Raw genomic sequence first — 23,599 nt, forward strand, 5'->3', positions numbered from 1 at the left:
TTAGGATCATCCATATCATGAATCAAACACTATTACAGTAAATTCAAAAAAGCAGTCATTATACCAAGGCATTATTAGAAGAAAACCTTTATTTTCAATCTCTGCTACATCACACAATTTGTTAGTGTTAATTAACATTTTTTTTTATTTGTTAATTTGTTAGTGATTTTCCTGAAGGACTTTGAGAGGCAAAGGGTGCAAAAAAGTCACGAGCAAAGGAGAAGACGTCTTGTGGTTTCCTCAACAGCAGGAACTGCAGGAAGTCTGCCATTAAAGCCTTTAGCTCAGGGTGTCGTCTGATGTAGGAGGAGTAGTCCGCTTTGAGTTCCTCCTGTGTCATAAACGAGTGACAATGAATCCTAATTTGCTTTTATAAAATTTGCTTAAAATTGACCTTTATTTTATGTTGTACTTTGTGTTAAATTCCTGAAATTTCTGAAATAATTTATTTTCAGGTTGAAATTAGATTTTGAAACCCAGAGTTTCAACATGGGCTAGGACCTGACAGTACATTTTAATAACCACTAACAAGTCTTTTTAAACAATTAATTATCACACAAAACATAACAATAATAAATATATTTCTGATATCCTTGAGTGATATATGGTAGGGTGACCATACGTCCTGTTTAACCATGTCTGGCCAGGATTTCGAGATCGCCCAAAATGCCCGGGATTCAGCTTTTGCTTTCTACAGTCACCATTCATTAGGTTTACATTATTACATTATTTGACACTGACACGTACGTGCCAGCTTTGCAGGTCATGCATTCTGCTTCACACGGATCCCGATCGAGACGAAAACACAGGAATTTTCTTAGCAATGCTAAAACGCACATCAACCGATCACTTGTTTAGCGTTCATGTAAACACTGCATTCAGATTCACCAATCGGAATTAATTCAGTCCTATTGAATCAAAAGGTGTGCATGTAAACAAAATGAATGGCGACGAGAAAGCAAAAGCCGAATCCCGGATATTTTGGGCGATCTCGAAATCCCGGCCGGACATGTCCTGGAAAAAGAGGACGTATGGTCACCCTATGGCAGGGATAGACAACTCCGGTCCTGGAGGGCCACTGTCCTGCAAAGTTTAGCTCCAACCCTAATTAAACACACCTGAACAAGGCAATCAGTGTTTTCAGGATTACTAAATAGATACAGGCAGGTGAGTTTTTATCAGGACTGAAGCTAAACTCTGCAGGACAGTGGCCCTCCAGGACCGGAGTTGTCTATCCCTGCCCTATGGCATCAGTTAAATGCTTATGAACAGTTATAGGCACCTTTCTGTCAAGAAACTTTGAGTAAAGCTCCATATCTTCCTCCCAGATGAGTGGCTTCTTCTCAAACACTGGAATGTGGTCTTTCTCCACTAAAAAAATAAGCAAAACCTTTTGATTTATTCATAATTTTTTTACTTTAAAGTTTAAAGATTACTTCTGATCACAAAGGAGCAGACTGCAAAGTGTTAAAGTCTTCAAACCTCCATCGCGCAAGAAAGGAAAATGCAGAAGCTTCATAATTGCAGGTGAGCCCAACTGCACTCTGCTCGCCAGATGCCTAAGTGTAAAGTATTTTTGGAAACGTTAATGTTCAAACAAAGGTCAAATCTTTAAAACTTCAGTAGCTGCTGAAAAAAGCTTCGAGTTTGTAAACAACTATGTATGGCAGCTTTGGTTTTGTTTGAAGGACGCTAATCAACGGCTATCATCCACTCTTATGAGAAACAGATGACAAGTTTTCCTTTTTAGCATAAAACGAAGAGAGTATTCTACCCATCAGGCATGAAGTAGCAATGCCAAGTTGCTGAGGAGTCCTTTGCAGAGGAGACAGTCCTTTCAATCCCAAAGATATCGACTAACTCTTCCCCAATCATCTGCTTCTTCCACCCAAGTGCTCTCTGAAGCAAACAAGTGGATCACGCAAAAAATATAAACAGCCGACCACCTTCAATCATGTACTGTTCATATAGATTTCGGCTATAAATAACATACAAGGGTTGATCTATAAGCAATAATCTCCCTGGACTTACATAAACTGATTTAGAAAGCACTGTATCTGCATCAAATGACAGGAACGTCATGTATTCTGGAACAGTCTTTTGCCGAGCCAGAATCCGCAGGATCAGGAAGTTGGACGCCTCAGACACAAAGCCTTTTAGAGAACTCAATGGAAATGTTTGGGTTTGAGTCTTCACTCCCTAAAGAATGAGTTAAAATATGAGAAATTTCATTACACTTTTTTTTTTTTTTTTTTGCACATATGTAGTGCAGCATAGTACTCACCTCTTTCTCTGAGTTGATCCTGTTTACCACTAGTTGATCATCCTGTCTAACAATATGTACCTTCCGGTCCACCGTCTGTTTTTCCAGCTGTAATGTTACAACACCTCAGATTTGGGTGCCTTTACATTTCGATTTAGATTAATTCATTTATTGTTTATATAATATTAAACTGAATTAAACAGAACCTACCCTAAGTTTTTCAACTTTGCTTAAAAATCAATAGAAAAGATACCTTTACATATTCATGATGATTCTCTTCCAGTATTTCAAGATTTCTGGATATGTAGGCTGGCAACAACACAAGGGAACAAGCACAGAGTTTAACAAACTTTAAGAAAAGATTGAGAACATTACACAAATGCCATGTGTGTTCTCACAAACAAATAATAAAGAGAAGAAATAATTCAGACCTTCAATGGATGTGCCACAAGGAATGTCATCAATCGTTCCATGACTGTTGGCATGGAGCAGATAGCAAAGCTCCTCGTTGTAGCTCGCCTTGGTGACGCTCACAGAGAAGTCTCCCAGCTCCCTGCCCAAATCTGACACAGTCACAAGTGAATCCGCAAACAAACAATCGTCCAGATCCCTGGATCCTATAAGTGACAGCAGAAGTGGCTTGCAATTAGAAGACGATTGCAATCATGTAAGTTACTGTTAGTCTCTTGACTGAAGATTCATTTATGGTGATCACAGTTAGAGGATCTGAAAATACTTGCAGAAATATTAGGCTATATCATATGTCAGTGCTTCATGCTTTATCACTACTGGCACAAAGGCTCCATCCTGCAAACTTATCATAGTAAATCAAATTATATATACTGTTCAAGTTATACATAAAAAGAAGAAGAAAAAATATTAGTAGACATACTTTATGAACGTGAAGGACCTTGATGCCATTTAAAGATGGTCCCTGACCCTAAAATAGCATCTCTGACAGGCAAACTTTAGAAGTAACGCCATTTATTTGATCATAATCATGTTAAAATTACTTACCAATGAAAAAAAAAAAAAAAAAAAAAAATACTTACCAATGCCGTGAATAAACTCCACTGCATTAACTGAAGCTTTCAGTTCTTCGGTTTCATTCTCCTCCATGTCTTAGAAAGTCCAGATAAAACTAGAGATTATCACAGCATTAGTTCAAAATAATTGCCTAACTGTGACCTATAAAATAACGATATTCTCAATCATATTGAGAATTTAAAAACTACGCGCGTCTTTGTTTCTTTATACCTGGATTGTATATTGCTTTTAACAGCTCGGTGCTTCAGCAAATTATCGAACGAGCTACTTTGCTAATGCTATTAAAAAGCAGAATAAACAGAAACAATTACAAACTGACACATAATGGCTTTAACACGACAGGAAACAGCCCAAACTACTAACTGCATCTACATTAGGCATTTAAACCTTTTATTTAGGGTCTATATTTGTGTTTTTCGTTTATGCCTCCAACTTATTAGCATCTTTAGTTTCCTTGGTAACGATGTTGTTAACAACTGTCGTAAACCTTCTTGTAATCGCGCCACAATATTTCCACAGTGCAACACATGGAAATGAATACAGACATATTAGTTAATAATTAATGGGTTTATTATGACAACGCGTTCATAAATATCAGTGCTTGTGGTACCATAGTTATTCAAAACGCTGGTCATTTTAAAAGGGAACAGCTCTCCAACTCAGTCAAGGGTAAAGAAAGAAAAGAAAAGAAAATCAAGAAAAATTGAAATATTTTTCAGTTCAAACAATGCCTTTCAGAGTCAACCAAATACTTAAAGTTCAAAGAAACCTATTTTTTGTATACAAAATAATGCCCAAGTCAACTTCACTCTCTGCACAAAACCTTCACTTTTCAGGTCACTGTTTAAATTCACATTAAGTTAATGCTTTTAATCCAGCTCACTTATATGTAGGGAGCAGTACATGTTTAGCTTGGAATGGTTTCAGTGGCTGCAACCTCCAAATGTAAGTGGATAAAAGCCTTATCGGTCCTTAAAAATGTCCTTTCGTCTGCGCAGCTCCTCTAAAACACGGGCGCGATACGACGTCCAGTCCTCGTCCTGCTTCTGCTGCAGGCCCAGAGACCCCTGGAGATCCTGGGAGTGGCTCCGCAGGAAAGGATTGTATTGCTTCTCCTCTGCTAGAGTGGATGGACACTATGAAGAGTAGAGATTAGACATTAAAAGGGTTAGTTCACCCAAAAATTAATTCTATTATTAATTTTCCACTCTCATGTCGCTCATAAGACTTTCGTTCATCTTTGAAACACATAAGATATTTTTAATGAAATCTGAGAGTTTTATGTCACTGAAAATCTGTTCACCCAAAACTCTGATGGTTGAAAAAGTGCAATTTATTTAATCAAAGTCTTGTGAAGATAAACAATCGCTTTCCATGACAAACAGATTTAATTTAGGCTTTTATTCACATAAAAACATTAATCAGCAAACAGAACTCAAATATGGTAAATAGCTCAACCATACCTAAAATGTGCTTGAGCTTACATTTACCAAATTTGAGTGCTCTATGTACATTCGCTGATCAATGGCTTGATAAAAGCCTAAATGATGAAATATTTCAGATTTTATTAAAAATATCTTAATTTGTGGTCTGAAGATGAATGAAAGACTAAATTATATAAGGGTGAGTAATAGATGACAGAATTATTGAACAATGAACTATTCCTTTAAATCATGCTTGGCTGGTTGGAATATTATTTAGATTATTTAATATTATTTAATGTCTCGAAATGTAACAATTATGTTGGACTGTCTTGGACATCTTGGCCTTATTTGATAGGAGGATTTTTAATAAAATTCTCGTCTTCCTTACTGTACACAATCTCTGACTTCTCTGTTGCTGCACCCACTGCAGCTTCTGCTCCCTTACAACATTGCAAGGCTCCACTTCAGCAGCAAACAGAAGGTTATCTTCAGCATACTCATGTCCTGAGAAAAAAAGACCAACTTTATTAACATGAACATGAAGCTTTTCCTTAGAATCACATCCAAGTGCAAGTTTACAAAAGCATAAAACCAAAAATAAGTTGTGCACAAAAACAAAAAAATACAAACAGGCTTGTCACATTACAATTAGCCCTGGGTTAAATCCAGTATATGATTCAAAATAGGGCTTTTCACACTACATTTAATCCCGGGTTATTGTCGTTCTAAACCCCGCTTTTAAACCTGTGGGATTGCAAATTTAAGAATCTGTTTAAGATCTGCTGATCCTACATCCTTACATAACATCACATGAAAAATGAAGGGGAAGTACATTAGTTTAGTTTAGTTTCACAATTTCACACATTGCATTTGTTGCTACATCAGAAGCAGTTGTTGGGCGTAGCATATTACAAAAGTAACAAGTTATTACAAAATAAAACATATTACAAAAGTAACAAGTTACAAAATATATTACTTTTTCAGTAGCCAAGGACTACAACACATTACCCACACAAAATATGGTAATATATCAGTCATCACAATTCAAGTAACTCGAGTTACAAATAAGATGCAGCATGCCAACTCAAGCTGGATACTGGTGTACAAGATCTGCAGGAGCTTATAGCCAACGTCAAAACAAAACACGAGAGAATGGGGAAAAGGAAATCTTTGGCTGCACCCCGGCTCGGTGGCATCACTACCATTTCAGTCCATATCTTGCCAAAGGTGTTAAACAATTGAAAGTAGTTACTCAGTTACATTTTCGAAGCAGTATAAATTATGCAGTACAAAACACATTACATTTCAAAGCTGCAGCTACTACTATAGTACACACCACAGTTCAAAGTAACCTGCCCAACAACTGATCAGGAAAAACAATTGTGTTCTATTGTGAAAAATGGACTCCCAAAAAGCAACAGCTTATGAATAGGGGTCCATCCCTCCACCAGCATTGTTTTCAGATTTAAGATAAAGATGATTGCATCAATATTTTAGCCTGAGGTTCCTGCCAGTCCTGTTCTCTTTATTGTAAGACAAATGAGTCAGATTGCTGAGACTCTCACCTTTTGTCTTTAATGGATCTTGTCCAATTCTTTGAATAGTTATGATAATTGGATTGGTAACACTAGAGTATGGGGCGGGTTCGTCTACCTGGAAACGTCATTTGCATGCTTAGTTTAAAGTTGTCACCCATATGCTTTGTCTCCGTTTTCTAAGCACTGCCTCCTAAAATCTAAATTAACTACAATGTACACTGCCTTAGTTAGACTTGATGACTGCAGCTGCCAACAGCTCGTGCTCTCGATGAAGATACATCCATGTCTCCTGGTCTTCACTTCTGAAAATTCCAACAAACCCCAGGTAAAGCAACGTTTCACACTTGTAATTTAGAAGCGGGGTTAGCACTGCTTTTTACCCGGGGTAATAAAACCCTGTTCCGGAGTAGAGTTAGCACTGCTTAAAGGGATAGTTCACTTTGAAATTAAATTTTGGTATGTTTTAGCTTACCTCAAGGGCATCCAAGATGTAGGTGTCTTTGTTTCCGCAGTAGTTTCAATTTTGATATTTTTAGGTCAAACCGTTCTTGTCTGTCAGTCATATAATGCAGGTCTATGGTTACTGTCTCAAAGAGCATGCACAGAGAAGTCCAAATTAAACAATTCCCCATCGTGAGTACACATTGATGGCCTAAGACACGAAACGAGCGGTTTGTGTGAGAAAACGAACAGTATTTATATCGCTTTTACCTCTACACAACCACGTCCAAGTAATCTGGGGGCGCGCACGCTTCCTGGTGTGACGTGTGCGCACGTTCTGGCTTAGTGTGCGCAAGCGCCGGAAAGTGTACAAGAGGTAAAAACGATATAAATACTGTTCGTTTTCTCACACAAACCGCTCGTTTCGTGTCTTAGGCCATCAATGTGTACTTACGATGGGGAATTGTTTTAATTTGGACTCTGTGCATGCTCTTTGAGACAGTGACCATAGACCTGCATTATATGACTGACAGACAAGAACGGTTTGACCTAAAAATATCAAAATTGAAACTACTGCGGAAACAAAGACACCTACATCTTGGATGCCCTTGAGGTAAGCTAAAACATACCAAAATTTAATTTCAAAGTGAACTATCCCTTTAATTCTTGCCTTTAAAATCCGCAAAACCCATTCAGAAAAAAATACAGTCGACAAAATAATATATGGATGCGCAATGCTACATTATGTATCATGATTTATGTATTATGCCTTTATGTAAACAGGTTGCGTGCTGGAACATTTACCCAGGTTTTAGGAATGTACAATGTTTAGGATTAATTAACCCCGCGTAAATTATGAGCAGTGTGAAATGAAGCAAAATAACCCAGGATTCCATTTACCCAGGGTTAACTATTTCAAGTGCAAAAAGCCCTAAATGTGGTGCAAGAATGCCATAAATACATAATTAATACAATTTATATAGTTGCAGACACTCTCATGCATTGTGCTTAGTTTCAGCGCCTAAGGGAAATGTTCAAAAGCTTTAATTGGAGTCATGAAGAGACACGCAAACAGGTTATGTTCTGTACTTGTCTAATAAACCCAAAATAACTGACTATCCAGCATTTATTATGATCCCAGGATAAAGTATGAACAGTCTGAAACATGAACCAAATAACCTAAGGACAAAATTGACTCTGGTTAACAACTTCAAGTGTGAAAAGACTATAAAAAAAGTGTTTTCATACCAGGCCAAAGCAGAGTATCATCGTTCAGCGATCCCACAGTATCCAGAGATGACAACATAGTCGAGGCATTACCTTCAAACATTCTCCCTACAAGGGTTGAAAATGAGTCAGAGCTTTAAATAGACCTAGCTGGATTTAAGAATTCTTGTTTGCAGTTGACATGCCTTGCTGTGCATCGTTATGGGGTAATTTGTAATTTAAGCATTTGTACACTAAATGTCAAACATTGAAGGCAGGGAACAATAACACTACAAATATTTTAAACAAATATGATACAATGACATTTTAAGAGCACACTGAGATAACAATGTTTAATGCCACACTCACCACATCCAGAGAGGAATACCAGATCCCCTGAAAACAAGCTGCTGGGGCCACCGATCACCCGGCCATCGAGCAGGTAGATCATGTGACCCACTGTGTGCCCAGGTGTAAAGAAGGCCCTGAAGTGCAGCCGAGTGCCAAAATCTATTGTGTCTTTGTCTGAAAGGGGGCTAAATTCACAAAATATCAATTTAAGTGGTCCATCTCATGCTCTCAAGTAATACCCAACGTCATCTGAAATTATTATATATTCAAAGGTACTGACTGTGTGAGGCCTGGAATGTTGTCCATAGCATTCCCATACACTCGACAGGAACTGTAGCGCCTCTTTAGAGCCCTGTTTCCTCCACTGTGGTCCCTGGTTGGGGAAAAATTTATATAAATACATTAATTTAATTTTTGTGTTTAGCTATTCAATCTTGATGTGGTTATGTTCACCCTGAAATTAAAAATTCAATAATTTTCTCACCCTCATGTCATTCTAAGCCCATAAGACTTTCATTTATCTTCAGAACACAAATTAAGATATTTTTAATATTCTTACATCATTTTTGTCCAACCATTGAAAATCCATGCAACCAACATTTTCAAGCTTCAAAAAACACATAGTTAAAGTATCCAAGTTTTCTGAAGAGAGATGCTCACTTTACCATATATTATGTGCTCTATGCATGTGCATTGGTCAAAGTTTTTATGTCACTAAAAACCCTAAATTAGATTTACCTAAATGTCTTTTTATACGGATTTTTTTTTTGTCTTTTTGTAATTTGTGAAGCATGTCAATTTTGGAATTTTGAAAGTTTACTTTCAATGGATGGGGTAAAATGTGAGAAAATTAAAGATATCTTCATTTGTGTTCCGAAGATGAACAAAGTGGGGAACCCAATCTTATGGTTTTGAAACGATATTATTTTTTAAATAATTTTTGGGTGAACTAACCCTTTAAAGGTTGTTAGAAGCCTCATGTGTCTTAGAACTGGTGCAATGTGATCTTACAATGCTAAAATGATCTTTTTAAGAATTCTCACACAAATAAATAATCCTGGACGCAACATTGGTGGGTGATACAGTAAAAGTGGTACTCGCGTATCTAGTTATTGATTAACCAATATACTGTCATTCTATCATAGATGCTGCTAATACATTCATTGTGCAGCATTCAGTCTGTATAGATTTTTGCCATTTTCAAACTTGGTCTTACCAGTGCTTGTGCGTGCACAGAACAGCTTGTAATGCCGCCCCCTCTTCCTCTAGACATGCCTGTGTGGGTGTGAGGACAGACCATGAATTAAGATGAGAAATGAGAAAACAAATCTATGGCTCTGGTTAATATCATGTGAAAGATAAGTGACAGACATGTGACTTTATACATGACACATTCCCAGAAAGCATCTCTTCCTGTATTTGAAGGGTCCTAAATATTTTGATATTATACTGTACATTTGCATTTGTGAGAATGAAAAACTGGAATCTGTCCATTACAATGACAGATTTCCAATAAAAATAGCTGAAAATGATTCCATCTTCCACAATTTTGGTAAACCAGTGAGGAAGAGGGAGTCATTTCCACTGAACCACATGGGTTTGGCAATTTCATCACAGTAAGACATATAATCTGGAAAACTATTTCTGAGACTTGTTTTGAATCCAACCTGAACAGGCTGAGGGTCGGCGGGATCAACCACAACAGCCGTATTGGACGCAGTGTCAATAACCACATAGCTGTAGTTGTCTGATAAGATGGGTACTGGTATTATCTTGATGCCTGTTGAAAATAATAGTGTGACATTAATTATTGTAATCCGCTATTGAGTGTATGATGGAAAAAGGGGGTTCAGCTCACCGTTTATTATAGTAGGTTGAGTTCTGGAGTGGCCAGTGGGGTACCGCTCCCGTGCTTTCCTCATCTGCCTCTTATGAAATATGTACCCAAGTTTGGTCCGCGTATACAGAGAGTACCTGGAAGTGGTTTTAAAGATGAGTGTTTTAATGCAGGTTCCCCTTTGAAATTGTTCCCCAACCCAGGCATTTTAATACTTATAATAGTATGATATTTGGGCAGAAATGTTGTAAGTTAAAATTAAATAATCAATTAGGTGAGTAAATTAATGTTTCTAAGTGTTTAGGCTACCCTAGTACCCTAGTTTGTTTGATAAGAAAGCATAATTTCATTGATCTAACCATGGTGTTGACGTTTTACATTTTACTCTAAGTAAGTTACATTAATCACTGACCATGATAAAATGACAAACCATTGACATTCACTGAAGGGAACGTCTACATACGTAAATCGTTTATATTGCAATATCACTTACAAAACTGTTTAAGTAAACATCATTTACGATAGTGTGGATAAAAACAGTAGCCTGTGTAAACATAACACAGACTGCCGCAGCAGGCCAAATAAGCCACTTACGCTATCCAAAACAGCGGTTTCTCTGTGCGAGCCATCAGTTTACCGATCAGACTGTTTTTCCATGCACTTTTTCTGGCGCATTTAGGAAAACGACAGATGTAAAACCCTCCACATATTGAAGCAATACAAAGTAAATACACTGGCCAGTCCGGAAACGCCATTCTAGAGGGCGTGTCGACGATGACGCAATTAAAAGGTACAACTACGAGTGGCCAGAAGTAACTCCTTTGACTCGGATTTAATTTTTTTCTATATCTTCATACATTTTTTTATAAGGTGCATTATTTGTATCTGCCAGCTATTATTGGGTGATAACATTTCATAGACTGTATTTTGCACAAATCATTTTGCATTTATTGCACACTGCATGCATGTTTGTTTACACAGCTTGTTTTACCTATACATAAAAAATAAACCTCTAGCTCTTAGCTTATCTTTGTGACCCTATTCGCTCTATTCGACTTTGTTGTATTGCTAATCTTAATACGGTATAGTTTACACAAATAATAAATAATAAAATAATAATTCTGTAATCGTTTACTTAGTCTCAAGTTGTTCCAAACCTGTATGAATTTTCCTCTTCTGCTGAACACATAAGAAGAAATTTTGAAGAATTCGGTTACCAAAAAGTTGACTGGCCCCAATGACTTCCATAGGTTTTTTTCCCTCAAACTATGGAAATCATTGGGGCCAGACAACTTTGGTTACTCATATTTTTCTAAATATATTTTGTGTTCAGCAGATGAAAGAAAATACTTTAGAAAAGCTTAAGGATGAGTAAATGATGACACAATTTAAAATTTTGGGTGAACTATCCCTTTAAAATGAGAAATTGCTGAAAAGTAGGAATATTTAGCACCACCTGGTGTAAGACAACGGAAGCGACCGAACGAACACACACATGACAGCTTGTTCTAAGAATACAAATATGGTGTAGTTTGGGTTGGGTGTGTCAACTTCACCACACCTCGACAGAGGTTTTTTTTTGTGAGATTGTTACATAAAGAGAGCAGAGAGACAAGATTATTTAGGTGTCGTTTTCATTTTCAGGACCAAAGAATAATTGTATTGGTACAACGGCTATTTTGTAGATTAGTTAAACGCAATATGTTTCAGACTCTTTTGACTCCACCTGCTGGCTTGTATATGCATCATGAGCACTATTAAATTGAACGTCATCGACTGACTGCTGGCTTGTTGAAGTGACACTGAAGAAGGGTGTCAACTCACGGGGTTTTATTTCAATAGACTCAGTCTGAAGGATTATATCGTCTGATATTTCTTTCTCAAAGCTTCGACATCGATCGTATAAAGTTTTCTGGATTTCAGACAGCGCGTGGTAAGAATATTATTGCTATATTGTACCATCACGTGGTCTTGTAAAACATAAAATACTGTTCAAAAGGTTTTTTTTACGTCAAATGATTAATCTATTAAGCTTTTACAGTAGTAAAATATATGTAGCAGCTGTTATTTAGGCGGAAACTACGGTTACCATGGTAAATATTTGCAAGGGTGAGTGAGGGCAAGATAGCTATGTGAACATGTTCAAGATGACGTCAAAAAGCTCTCGATCACATCTTTTAGTCTTGACTTAGCCTGTATTCATAACTTAATTGACTTCTAGTCAGTTTAAGTTATGTATTTGTAACTTAACTGACTTAACTAGTGTATTTTTAAATATGAACTTTTATTGTAGGAATGGGATACCCTTAGGAATGGGATACCTTGCCGTCTGTGGCTTGTTTCAAAACCTGAGCTGCCAAGCTAGTAATTTAGCTAAACAACTTTTGGGCATTGAATGCAATTATGATGGAAAACGCTAAGTAGGCAGCTTACTAGGTATTCAAACAGCCTGTTTTTGTTGTTGTTCAGATTGATTTCATTAAAGGGGTAGTTAACTCAAAAATGAAAATTGTCAATAATTAACACACTCCCCCTTATGTCCTTCCTTCCATCCATCCATCCAAACCCGTAAGACTTTCGTTCATCTTCGGAACACAAATGAAGATATTTTTGATGAAATCTGAGCGATTTCTGTCCCTCCATTGACAGTCTAGGCAACAACCACTTTGGCGCTTCAAAAAGTTCATATCGTAAAACTAATCCATATGAATTGAGCGGTTTAGTCCAAATTCTCTTAAGAGACTCAATCGCTTTATATGATAAATTGATTAAATTTAGGCTTTTGTTCACATATAAACAAAAGCTCAACCGAACCTGCTTGATGTGCGAGAACAAACCTCATTGGTTCTTTCGGAAGCTCAAACATGCTGTGTAACACACGAGAATAAACCTCATTGGTTCTCTCAGATTTCATCAAAAAGATGGTAATTTTTTTCTTTACTGGTATGAGACAACATGAGTGTGAGTAATTAATTACATAATTATAATTTTTGGGTGAACTATCCCTTTAATAATGTTTTCTATTCAATGTAGATATAGTATTAGTAAATTCCACTGTGCCTGATCAATTTTGTCAGAAAAAAATATGGTAAAAGTTTTAACTTTATCTCTGCATAATATTTGGTTGAACATGACAGATTGCTTAACACATTTTGGCAAATCTCATGCATCAGGGTGGACCGGTACGGAAAGTGTAGTTTATTTTCCACTTTATATTTAAAAGGTTGCTTAGCAGAGTACATAATGGTGTAACAGTGTGCGGAGGGCTTGCTTGACTCATGCTGGCAGTGTTGAGCTGAAACAAGAATGAAGACATTCTTTTCCAGTCTGGCTTGAATTGCACGGCACCATCCATGTTTTTGTAAACATTATAAATAGCCTGCATACCAGAGGTAGATACACAAGAAAGTCCTTCAATGTGCATGGTCTGAAAGTAAAAAGGTGACATCAAACACGGTTTTATGTTGTTCTTAGAGTTTTGTCACATATCCTGGAATATTTTGGTCCTTTAGCAACTGCCTATGACTCAGTTTATTTGCTCTTTAAAGATTGTGAATTTGCCAGTCACTCCCTGGACATGAAATGTAGAAACGCCTTTTCCCAGGATACTTTCAGTAAATGATGAACCGATTTATCCAGGTTAGACTTTGAATCAAATTTTTCTTAGCAGATCTGTGTCACATGTTCATGCTGACCTCACTGTGTGGTTCTGTGTGAGCTGCTTTGCATCTGTTTAATAGAGGAAGTGCTGATCCTGGTGCACAAGTACTGCATTAACACATAAAAAAACAAGTAACATTCAAATTCCAAAATCTCACTTCCTAAACCTAAGCAAAGGAAACCTTAGTTGCTGAGGAAAGCTGGTGTTTTCAAACCACTTACTGTAACGTCTTTCATGGGCTGTGCGTTGTCGGCTGTTTCTTTCCAGGAAGACTGTTTAAAATGTGGTTAATGCATTTTTTGCTGTGATCACAACTGTGAGAGGGAAAGTGACAGCCAGCTACGCGGGTGACGATTGTTGAGTAATCATCTGATCGTGGCTATACGTTTACACATTCGATTATTCTTTCTTGTAATATTTTTGAGATAACCAATAATTGTGCAGTTTAAATTTCAATCACATTTACCAAATAATATGAAAAATAATGTTGGCTAAATACATATAGTCAAAAGGACTTCCTTCATATAAATTATATTATGTTATGTTATGTTATATATTATATATTCAAGGCTGGAAATGCGGGGGTCTGAGTCCAGGGAGTGAATTTCAAGGGTGGTTGGAGTTCCAGTTCAAATATTTAGTATTAGCCACCAAATAACTTATTAGGTTTAAACTGTAAGGAACATGAACAAAGCAGAATTAAATTGTAAATCGCAATAACAGTAGGCTCCACAAATATTGCCACCCTTGGTAATATGAGCAAAACTGACTGTGAAAATTAGTGTTTGCAGTTTCTCCTCTTAGTCTTTCATTCAAAACATTCACAAAAATCTAACATTTAATTAGTCAAATAGTTTTTGATTTAGTTTTCATTTTTTTTCATTTTTCATGTTCCACAATTAAAAAAACTCCCTTTGTCAAGATAACTGCTCTGAATTAATAGGGTTGATGAACATATGGCACCATTCCTCCATACAGATTTTCTCCAGATCCTTCAGATTCATAGGTCCATCATGCTCGTGGACTCTTTTCTTCAGCTCATCCCACAGGTTTTCTATGGGGTTTGGGTCAGGGGAGTACTATCTCCATGGCAAAACCTTCATTCTGTGGTCAGTGAACTATTCTGTTTTTAGTTTGAGATGTGCTTTGGATCATTTTCATGCTGAAAGAAAGAATTACTGCTGGTACTTGATAGAGTTTATGATACCATGTATCCTAAAAAGTTGTTCAGGGTCTTAGAAGAAAATTAGCTCCACAGCATTAAAGTTTCACCACCATATGCTTCACAGTGGGGATGAGGTACTTTTCTACATGGCTATGTTTCTGTCCATGCCAAATCCATCTCTGGTGTATATTTAAAAAAAGCTTTAACACCTGACAAGCTGTAGTTGCATGAGATTGCTGTTTGAGGTCACCAAATGCTTTTTAATTGCCACCTTCCCAAACAAGTGTCTGATCATGATTTTGGAGACTTTCTGACCCCAAGACCCAACTAGCATCTGCAATTCTCCAACTTTCGTCCTTACAGTTTGTTTGGGGACTCAAGCCATCCTCCTCAGTGTGTGTGGGGCCAATATAGACACATGTCCTCTTCCAGGTGGATTGTTACCTTCTCCGGTTGATTTAAACGTCTTAATTATACTGGATATTGGAAATTAGTATTCCAACAATTAAACTATATTATCTTATGGCTATTTCATGATTTGTGCAGCTTAACAACTTTTGTAACACATCATTACTGTATCCTCGGGTCTTTCCCACAGTGATGGATGACTATTAGAATTTGACCTGTGTTTCACTTCATATATTTATAGCCCAGTGAAACAGGAAGTCATGACTTATCACTTAGGCTAAGTGATCCTAAAAATAATGTGAACTTATACCATATGGAAATGGAATATATTTCAGTTAGATTTTTACTCATTAGAATTTGTAGGGGTGCCAATAATTGTGGCACACATATTTTGGAGAAAAACATTTATTTAATTTATTCCACATTTATATGTTGTGTAAATTAACTTCAATTAAATGTTAGATTTTTGTGAATATTTTAAATATTATTACAAATAATATCATTATTTGAGAAGATCCAAAGCTGTTATTTTGGCAAAGGGAGGTTGCACAAAGTATTAAATTAAGGGGTGATTCATAGGCTATATTTCCAAAAAAAAAAAAAAAAAAAATTGTTTTATGATAATATTTTTTTTTCCTTTCAGCTATTTGACTTTAATTACAGGTTAGATTTTTGTGAATATTTTGAATGAAAAACTAAGAGGAGAAATTGCAAAAACAAATTTTCAGTCAGTTTCGCTCATATTTAACAAGGGTGCCAATATTTGTGGAGCCTACTGTATTAGTGTGATCATTTATCATCAGCACAAAATGTATGATCGTGACCTACAACCAACAGATAATAACTACATACAGGCCTACATAATAATGGCGGTTGCATAAACTAATTGAATAACAAGGAGCTTGTACTCCCAGATAATTTATTTCCCAAAACTCTTCAGTCTTTTATGCATGCCATTGTAGGGATTAAAATGGAAAGAAACCTTTCAAAACACTGGGTGTGGACTTGCACAGGGTGTGGGCGGATTTGCAGAGTGAATTTATGTCCACTTATCTGTGTTGTGCATCTGGTCCACCCAAAAACTACACGGTCACATTGCTATCTTGACCACAGAAGTCTTGATGGGAAAAGACGTTGGACTTGAGGCAGGAAGGATATTCTAAGTTTAGTGCTCTCTCAGAAATGTTCTACTAGTCATTTTACATTTATGTCTGAATTGTAGAATGAAACTCGCTGAACTTCTTACACCTGCAATGCTTTATTAATTATTTTCCCTGCTTTCTCATTTCAATAACTTAATTGTAGAACAACTGGAACCAGTAAAACCATTGCACAAATTTCATGATTAGGAAAGGTAATAAAAAAAAAATATTACAAAATTACAAAAAAAGGGCTGTTGATCTTAATATCACTTGTTAAAGGATTAGTTCACCCCAAAATGAACATTTCCTAATAATTTACTCACCCCAATGCCATCCAATATATCCATGTCTTTCTTTCCTCAGTGGGAGAGAAAATATGTTTTTTTTGAGGAAAACATTTATGGATTTTAATTCTAACAATGGACTTCATTGGTTACCATCGTTTTTAAGCCCAAATCAATGCAGTTTCAAAAGTCTTTGAAGTGTTTAAATGGGCTGTACGCGATCACAGCTGAAGAAGAGGTTGTTATCTAGCGAAACGATATAAAAAAAAAAAGATAATTTATAGACTTTTTACCTTCAATAGTTCGGATTGAGCTGATCAACAAATGGACAGGGAACTACGTCATCACATTGAAAGGTCACGCCTGCGCCGGCAGAAGTACCGCCCCACTGTTTACAATGCGACCGTACAGTAGGAGGATAGTTCAAATAGTATTGTTTGCTATTATATATATAGAAATAGTATTCAGTGAATATGAATATGAATAGTATATGAATAACATTCTGATGAATATGAATAGTAGTTCAAATAGTATCAAATAGTATTTGGGCTTGAAAACGATGGTAACCAATAAAGTCCATTGTTAGAAGAAAAATCCAGAAATGTTTTCCTCAAAAAACATAATTTCTCTCCCACTGAGGAAAGAAAGACATGGATATCTTGGATGGCATTGGGGTGAGTAAATTATTAGGAAATTTTCATTTTGGGGTGAACTAATCCTTTAATATTAAACAATTAGCCTAGGTCTATATAATAATCAAGTCTATATAATTACTATAGATTTTTTTCATAAAGGTGCTTTTGGTGTTTTTAAATTGCTTTAAAACCACTGACATTTGTAATATAATATAATTTACAAACAATTGTTAAACATTTGAGCACAAGATGAAATTTTAACACTATTTTTAAGAAATCTTCAATGACTAAATATATAACTGGAAAAAAGTATTTTAATTGACTGAAAGTCACAAAATACAAATCAATTCAGGTATATTTTGAAAAGTTTCAAGTTGGGAACTGTTGTAAGATGACTACAGAGTGACATGCTATTGCATTTGTGTTACGTAGCTTGTAAAAGAGAATGCGACAGCTTGAGCTGACTCACAAATGTGCTCTACTACAACAACTCTTCCTCTACTCAACATATGGCCTGCGTGTTCCCGGGGGCGGGGTTTATGTAAATTTTAGGGTTAATGATGTCACTTACCCGGGAGGAATGCCGTGTAGTCCCTACCAGCTGTTTGTTGTAGTCCTTAAAAAAACGATTTCTTTAAAAGCAAATATCTTCCTTTACTTGGAACTTTGCAGATGTTGTTTATGCTCAAACAGCAACATTACACACTTACTCAAGTTAGAAAAGTGAAATCATAATCAACCACCCCTTTAAGGTGTTTTTTCCAGTAAATTTAGATGTTACAGCAGCATAAACAAAAACAAATATTACATTTAAGAAGACAAAAACATTATTGCAACTATGTATTCCGAAGATAAATTGTATAGGGAGACCAAATAACATTATAACAGATATATCATTAAATATAAATGGGCTGTTTTACATGTTTAACACTTAATCTCAGAATTAGAGTTATTTTAATATATTTTATGGCTGGATAGGAGAATTTTTGGAAAAGGCAGCAAACAAGTTTTCTTGGTTAAAATGGGTAACACTTTTTCATTCGAGTACTTGTAACAAAACATGAATAAATTCCTATTTTTGTTTTGGTGCAAATCTGATTTTAACTTTGGTTGCATCTGCACTTTAGTTTCACAAATGGTATCTTATGGTATCTTATCTACCCAACAGGAGTTAAAGCAGCATGTCAAGGTCAGATTTCCCTCCGGGTTACGATGATTCCCGGCTGCTCTCAAACCCTCAGCCTGGGGGAGGTTACCCTGCTTCTGCCCCTCCATATGGCTTCAGTGCGTACGGGGGACAACCGCCTTACCCACAGCCCAATGATCCATACGGAGGACAACCCCCACAGCCCAATGATCCATACCGAGGACAGCCTGCGGGATACCCGCCACCAAGTCTACCAGTCATCCCTGTCATTCCTCCTGGAATGGGCAAGTTGTATTATTTCTTGTATCGAGTAAATCTTCACTTTTATAGGCTTTTAATATCACTGTGTTCATGCTCCTGAAACATTTAAGAACAAAATATTTAAATATTTTTTCCTCCAGGCCAGCTTACTATGTAGCAAAGTTCAATTGGTTTAGGATGTGGTTCATTACTCAAATTTAATTTTAGCAGATCATATACCGGGCATCGAATTGAATTTACACTGAAGTCATCATTTTTCATAATGTGTTCCCTGTATTCTAGCTCTAACCAGATTAGTGTAGTTGGGCCAGTAATATAGTGTTTAATTATAGCTCTCTAGAATACTTGATTCTCATTGGTCAGTTTTGACTGCACATTATCCCTTACATAGTCGGGCATTTCTTTAACTATTGACACAAATAATCCTAACAGAGTTTTCACACTCTCACTAGTTTATTTAATTTGTCCACTAACACAGTGGACATGCATGCATCGCATGATAATTTTTCATGAAAATTCCTTCCACATCTCAAATGTGTTCAATATTCATGGAAATTACATTTAAAACTGGATTTTTGGAATATAATGACCAACTCTTGTTTTACTTATTTATTTGCTTATCTTTGCTACTTTCAAAACTAGCATTTAATGTATTCAGACAATTAAAATGTTCACACTTTTTGCATAATTTAATAAAATTGGAAATGACACGATTTGTAAGTGATATTTGATTTCTCTTGATTTACATTACGTCTCATATTTCATCTAAAAAATGCTCTTCACTGGCACTGTAAACAAGTACACTAACTTTAACTAACTATATTGGGTAAAACTTGTTAGAAATGACACCCAACCATCATTTAAAAATTGATATTGATTTAAAAATGTCACACAGTAATTTTAATCTTTGTTTAGATGATCATGGTTTTAAGCTTCATAAAATGTAGTTTTCACTGAAAACATGATTGTTACAGGTGACAATGAAGGATTTACCACCACAGATGGATTCGAGAGTACCAGTGTTCGTCACAGTTTTATACGTAAAGTAAGGAATCATTTTTCTATAATTAGCATCATCTTCAAAGTAAAAGAGTTTTATGAGAATGTTGTTATTTAAGATTAAAGAGACCATATTATGCCCTTTTACAAAGTCTTGATATAGTATTTGGGGTCTACTAGAATAGGTTTTCATGCTTGAATGGTCAAAAACACCTTATTTTTCACATATTTAGCATTGTAGCAGCACCTCTCTTCCCAGTCTGTCAGCAACGCTCTGTTTAGTTCCTCTCTCTATGAAGCCCCTCCTCCTTGGTCAGCGGGATCAATGTGTTGTGATTGGTCAACCACTTTGAACTCATTTCGGAAATGTCATGCCCTTTACCATAATCACACGTTTCATCTTCTCAGCTTCTAACAATGGTGTCAGTTTTGCTTTATTAATTCGATAGATTCGGGTGGAAAAACAGCATCTCTTGGACATTGCCATAACACACGTTTATGCCTTGGGCGTCAGTTATTTAAATTAGGAATATTGTTCGTTCCTGAAAGAAAACTCAAGACTACAACCGAAACGTTTCAGGGAGTTCATAAAAACGGAGTTTACTAATATAGAGAATTGCTCCCTTTGGAGTGGGATTTGTAACTTTGCAGACCTTTTTCAATGTCAAATAGAAACATGAAAGTTGACCATGTAAAAAGGCATAATAGGCCATCTTTGATTAAAATTGTTTGTGAATATTATAATGTATAATAATGTTTCCATTGTGTTTTGCAGGTTTACCTGATCCTTTCTGCTCAGCTTCTTGTCACAGCTGCCGTCGTGGCTATTTTCACATTTGTGTGAGTCTTTGTTCTTGGTATGGTTACTTCATGTGCTTTGTGTTCACAGAAAACAAGGTTAAACGTTATCACTGCTTGTTTATCATTTTACTTTGTGATTAAACTCAGATATGTGTTTTTGTGCATACAGGGAACCCGTAGGAGCGTATGTGAGGAAAAACCCAGCCATTTACTGGGTTTCATAGTAAGAATTTAGACATTTGTTTGTTCAAATTGTCAAATACTTTACATTTAAAACATTAAATGCAAATGTTGAACAATATTCTTTCCAGTGCTATCTATTTCGTCACACACATCGTACTGGTTTGCTGTCAGGGACCCAGGTGAGATGATTGCTTCTTTTCTGAATCAGCCTCATAGCAGCTACTGCTCATAGTTTAGTGACACAACGAGGACACAAAAATCATACCACAGTATAAACAAAAAACTGATTTAATCTAAAACTAAAGCCCAAACATAAGTTGTCATGTGAACCAATGGATTTACCATTTGCTGTCACTTTTTAGGAGGCGTTTCCCATGGAACCTGATCCTGCTGGCCATTTTTGTGAGTTGAGAAATTCACTTTGAATGAATCAAGTGGAAATGTGGCCAAACCTGTAATGGCCAATATTGTTTTTTCATGTAATGGTGTAGAGAAAGTATTAAAGGGATAGTTCACCCACAAATCAAAATTCTGAACACAAAAGAAGATCTTTTAAAGAATGTTGGTAATCAAACAGTTGACGGTAGCCACTGACTTTCATAGTAAGAAAAAAATACTATGGAAGTCAGTGGCTACCGTCAACTGTCTGGTCTTTTGTGTTCAACAGAAGAAAGAAACTCTTACAGGTTTGGAACAACTTGAGGATAAGCAAGTGATCTAAGGTGGACTATCACTTTACGGACGTTACATAAAGTCTTTGCATAACATTACATATTTTGTTTTGTTTTAGACACTGGCCTTATCGTTCATGACTGGAAATATTGCAAGGTGAGGCATTTCTTACACAAGATGAGATACAGTGGGTGGGGGAAACGGTAAAATAGCATGATTATGGCATGAGGAGTGTTTCAATGGTTGTATATAGAATATATAGGATTAAAAGGGTTTATTTCTCCATCTCAGCTAGAATTAAGTGCAAATTCGTTTTGGGGTCGTAAAAAGTCTTATCAGTCTTAATGTGTCCTGTAAGAGGACACTGGGTTCTGCCAGTGTGTTAGCTTCAGAGTATAAGTACATGAGTATGTACATGTGAAACAGGACTAAAATAAAGTGATACCAATTTGTGTTTGCAGTTATTACAGTACCAAGGCAGTGTTCCTGGCCCTGGGCATCACTGTTGTCGTGTGCGTTGCGGTAACAGTCTTCTGCTTTCAGACTAAGGTGGGGTTCATATTTAACATGAACAACAGCAGCATGATTTTACATCTAGGCATTGTGTCAAAGTGTGTGTTAACATGCTTTTCTATTCTTCTATAGGTGGATTTCACTAAATGCGCAGGCTTTTTCGCCATACTCGGAATCGTGGTGTTTGTGACAGGCATCATTACGGTTATCGTGCTGTCATTCAAATACGTAAGCATGACTTTGCGTCTTGTATTTGCACAAAAATTGTAATTTGTTAATTTAACTGTTATTTTCTTTGTTTGTTTTTCAGGTCCCATGGCTTCACATGCTCTATGCAGCTATAGGAGCCATTGCATTCACTCTGGTATGTCTATTCACAAATTCAGTTTCACCTTTTTTGGAAGACTTTGGTTCTGCATGGGAACATTGTTCACTCTTTCCATCCTAAAAATGACTTCTTTGCGTTTGTCTGTTTTTTGAAATATTAGTTTCTGGCCTATCATACTCAGCTGCTCATCGGGAACAGGAAGCTCTCCATCAGCCCAGAGGAGTATGTGTTTGCTGCTCTCTCCCTTTATGTGGACATTGTCCAGATCTTCATTTTCCTCCTGCAAATTATCGGATTTGCGGAGAGATAGAAGCTTCAAGCTGACGGATGGAGCTTTTCTGTACTTTCATAATAACTTTACTCTTTATGTACAATGCAGTGTCTTCTCAGTCGATTACAAACCAATATATACTCATAATACTGAACTTGTAAAATATATCTAGCATTATACTAATCAAACAAAGGGATGAATATAATTTCCATGACTAATTATTTCTATGATTAACTACCCATATGCATACATTCTGATAAAATATTAGTTATATTACATAGCCATTCCTGTTTTCTGAGGTCCATGTCATGGTAATGGATGCTCACTTTTAGAAATGGGTCTGTATTATGCAAATTTCTACTGTATAGACTTTGATTAGCTGTATTTACTATTGATGTTACTTGGGTGTGGTACATTTTGGACAAGGGTATAGGTTTTCTGCTGTGTACATACAATCTAACTGGTTTTCAGTTTATGACTTTAGAGTATTTATTGCACATACATTTTTTTATAGAATATAAATATATCTACAAATATTTTTTGCTTTAGCTTTGGGAAATGTCTTTGAATTTGATACTATACTTAAATGTCACAGATTGTGATGTACAGTGGTGCCTTTCCATTTTTGTTTAGCGCCAAAGGTATACTGTAAATATATTGTTATAAAAAGTGTTACTTCTAAATAAAAATAAATTTGTCATAGAATGATATAAACAATATAAACGTGTATTTTCTGTTACAATGTTCTCATATGTAGTTTGATATGTAGTTGTTATCATTAGGATAGGCATGATAAAAAGGAACAAGTATTCAGTTATTTCATTTATTTTGTTTTAATAGATAATATTGGTTGTATTCTGTGTATTTATGAACAAGCATGGTAATGATGGCAACTACATCAAAATGTGTGAAAGATTTCAAACTGAAATGCATCTTTTTTTGCAAACCTAAATGCACAGTCTTCATCAGCTTCTCATTTATAAGATCCAAAGGTCCACCCAAATAAATGCTTGCTTTCTACA

General features: G+C 36.1%; 3 protein-coding genes across 4 annotated transcripts; 1 reads left to right on the forward strand and 2 right to left on the reverse strand.

The window, feature by feature from the left end:
* Positions 1–76: 76 nt before the first annotated feature.
* Positions 77–3,513, reverse strand: catip (ciliogenesis associated TTC17 interacting protein). Its single transcript, XM_081381292.1, has 9 exons — positions 3,316–3,513; positions 2,695–2,880; positions 2,517–2,572; positions 2,285–2,371; positions 2,032–2,199; positions 1,775–1,899; positions 1,483–1,559; positions 1,283–1,371; positions 77–331 (listed from the first exon to the last, which is right to left on the reverse strand). Exons 1-9 carry the CDS (start codon positions 3,380–3,382, stop codon positions 152–154), a joined length of 1,035 nt encoding a protein of 344 aa, XP_081237418.1. The 5' UTR covers positions 3,383–3,513; the 3' UTR covers positions 77–151.
* Positions 3,514–3,805: 292 nt separating this feature from the next.
* On the reverse strand, positions 3,806–10,910 carry pnkd (PNKD metallo-beta-lactamase domain containing). 2 transcript variants are annotated; one of them, XM_081381289.1, is made up of 9 exons: positions 10,702–10,910; positions 10,129–10,244; positions 9,938–10,050; positions 9,487–9,545; positions 8,551–8,643; positions 8,289–8,455; positions 7,962–8,048; positions 5,123–5,238; positions 3,806–4,446 (listed from the first exon to the last, which is right to left on the reverse strand). In XM_081381289.1, exons 1-9 carry the CDS (start codon positions 10,860–10,862, stop codon positions 4,273–4,275), a joined length of 1,086 nt encoding a protein of 361 aa, XP_081237415.1. In that variant the 5' UTR covers positions 10,863–10,910; the 3' UTR covers positions 3,806–4,272. The 2 variants fall into 2 exon arrangements, with proteins under 2 accessions (XP_081237415.1, XP_081237416.1); XM_081381290.1 differs by having other exon boundaries at positions 3,867–4,446; positions 7,962–8,033; positions 10,702–10,909.
* A 671-nt stretch (positions 10,911–11,581) lies between these two features.
* Positions 11,582–23,598, forward strand: tmbim1a (transmembrane BAX inhibitor motif containing 1a). The gene is made up of 12 exons (XM_081381293.1): positions 11,582–12,040; positions 18,571–18,833; positions 19,785–19,855; positions 20,585–20,649; positions 20,780–20,833; positions 20,922–20,972; positions 21,156–21,195; positions 21,584–21,621; positions 21,927–22,014; positions 22,111–22,206; positions 22,289–22,342; positions 22,467–23,598. The coding sequence occupies exons 2-12, from the start codon at positions 18,584–18,586 to the stop codon at positions 22,614–22,616; spliced, it is 957 nt and encodes a 318-aa protein (XP_081237419.1). The 5' UTR covers positions 11,582–12,040; positions 18,571–18,583; the 3' UTR covers positions 22,617–23,598.
* Position 23,599: the final 1 nt, after the last annotated feature.

The sequence above is a fragment of the Scardinius erythrophthalmus genome (assembly GCF_964197995.2).
Source record: "Scardinius erythrophthalmus genome assembly, chromosome: 12".
In the NCBI taxonomy this organism is placed as follows: domain Eukaryota; kingdom Metazoa; phylum Chordata; class Actinopteri; order Cypriniformes; family Leuciscidae; genus Scardinius; species Scardinius erythrophthalmus.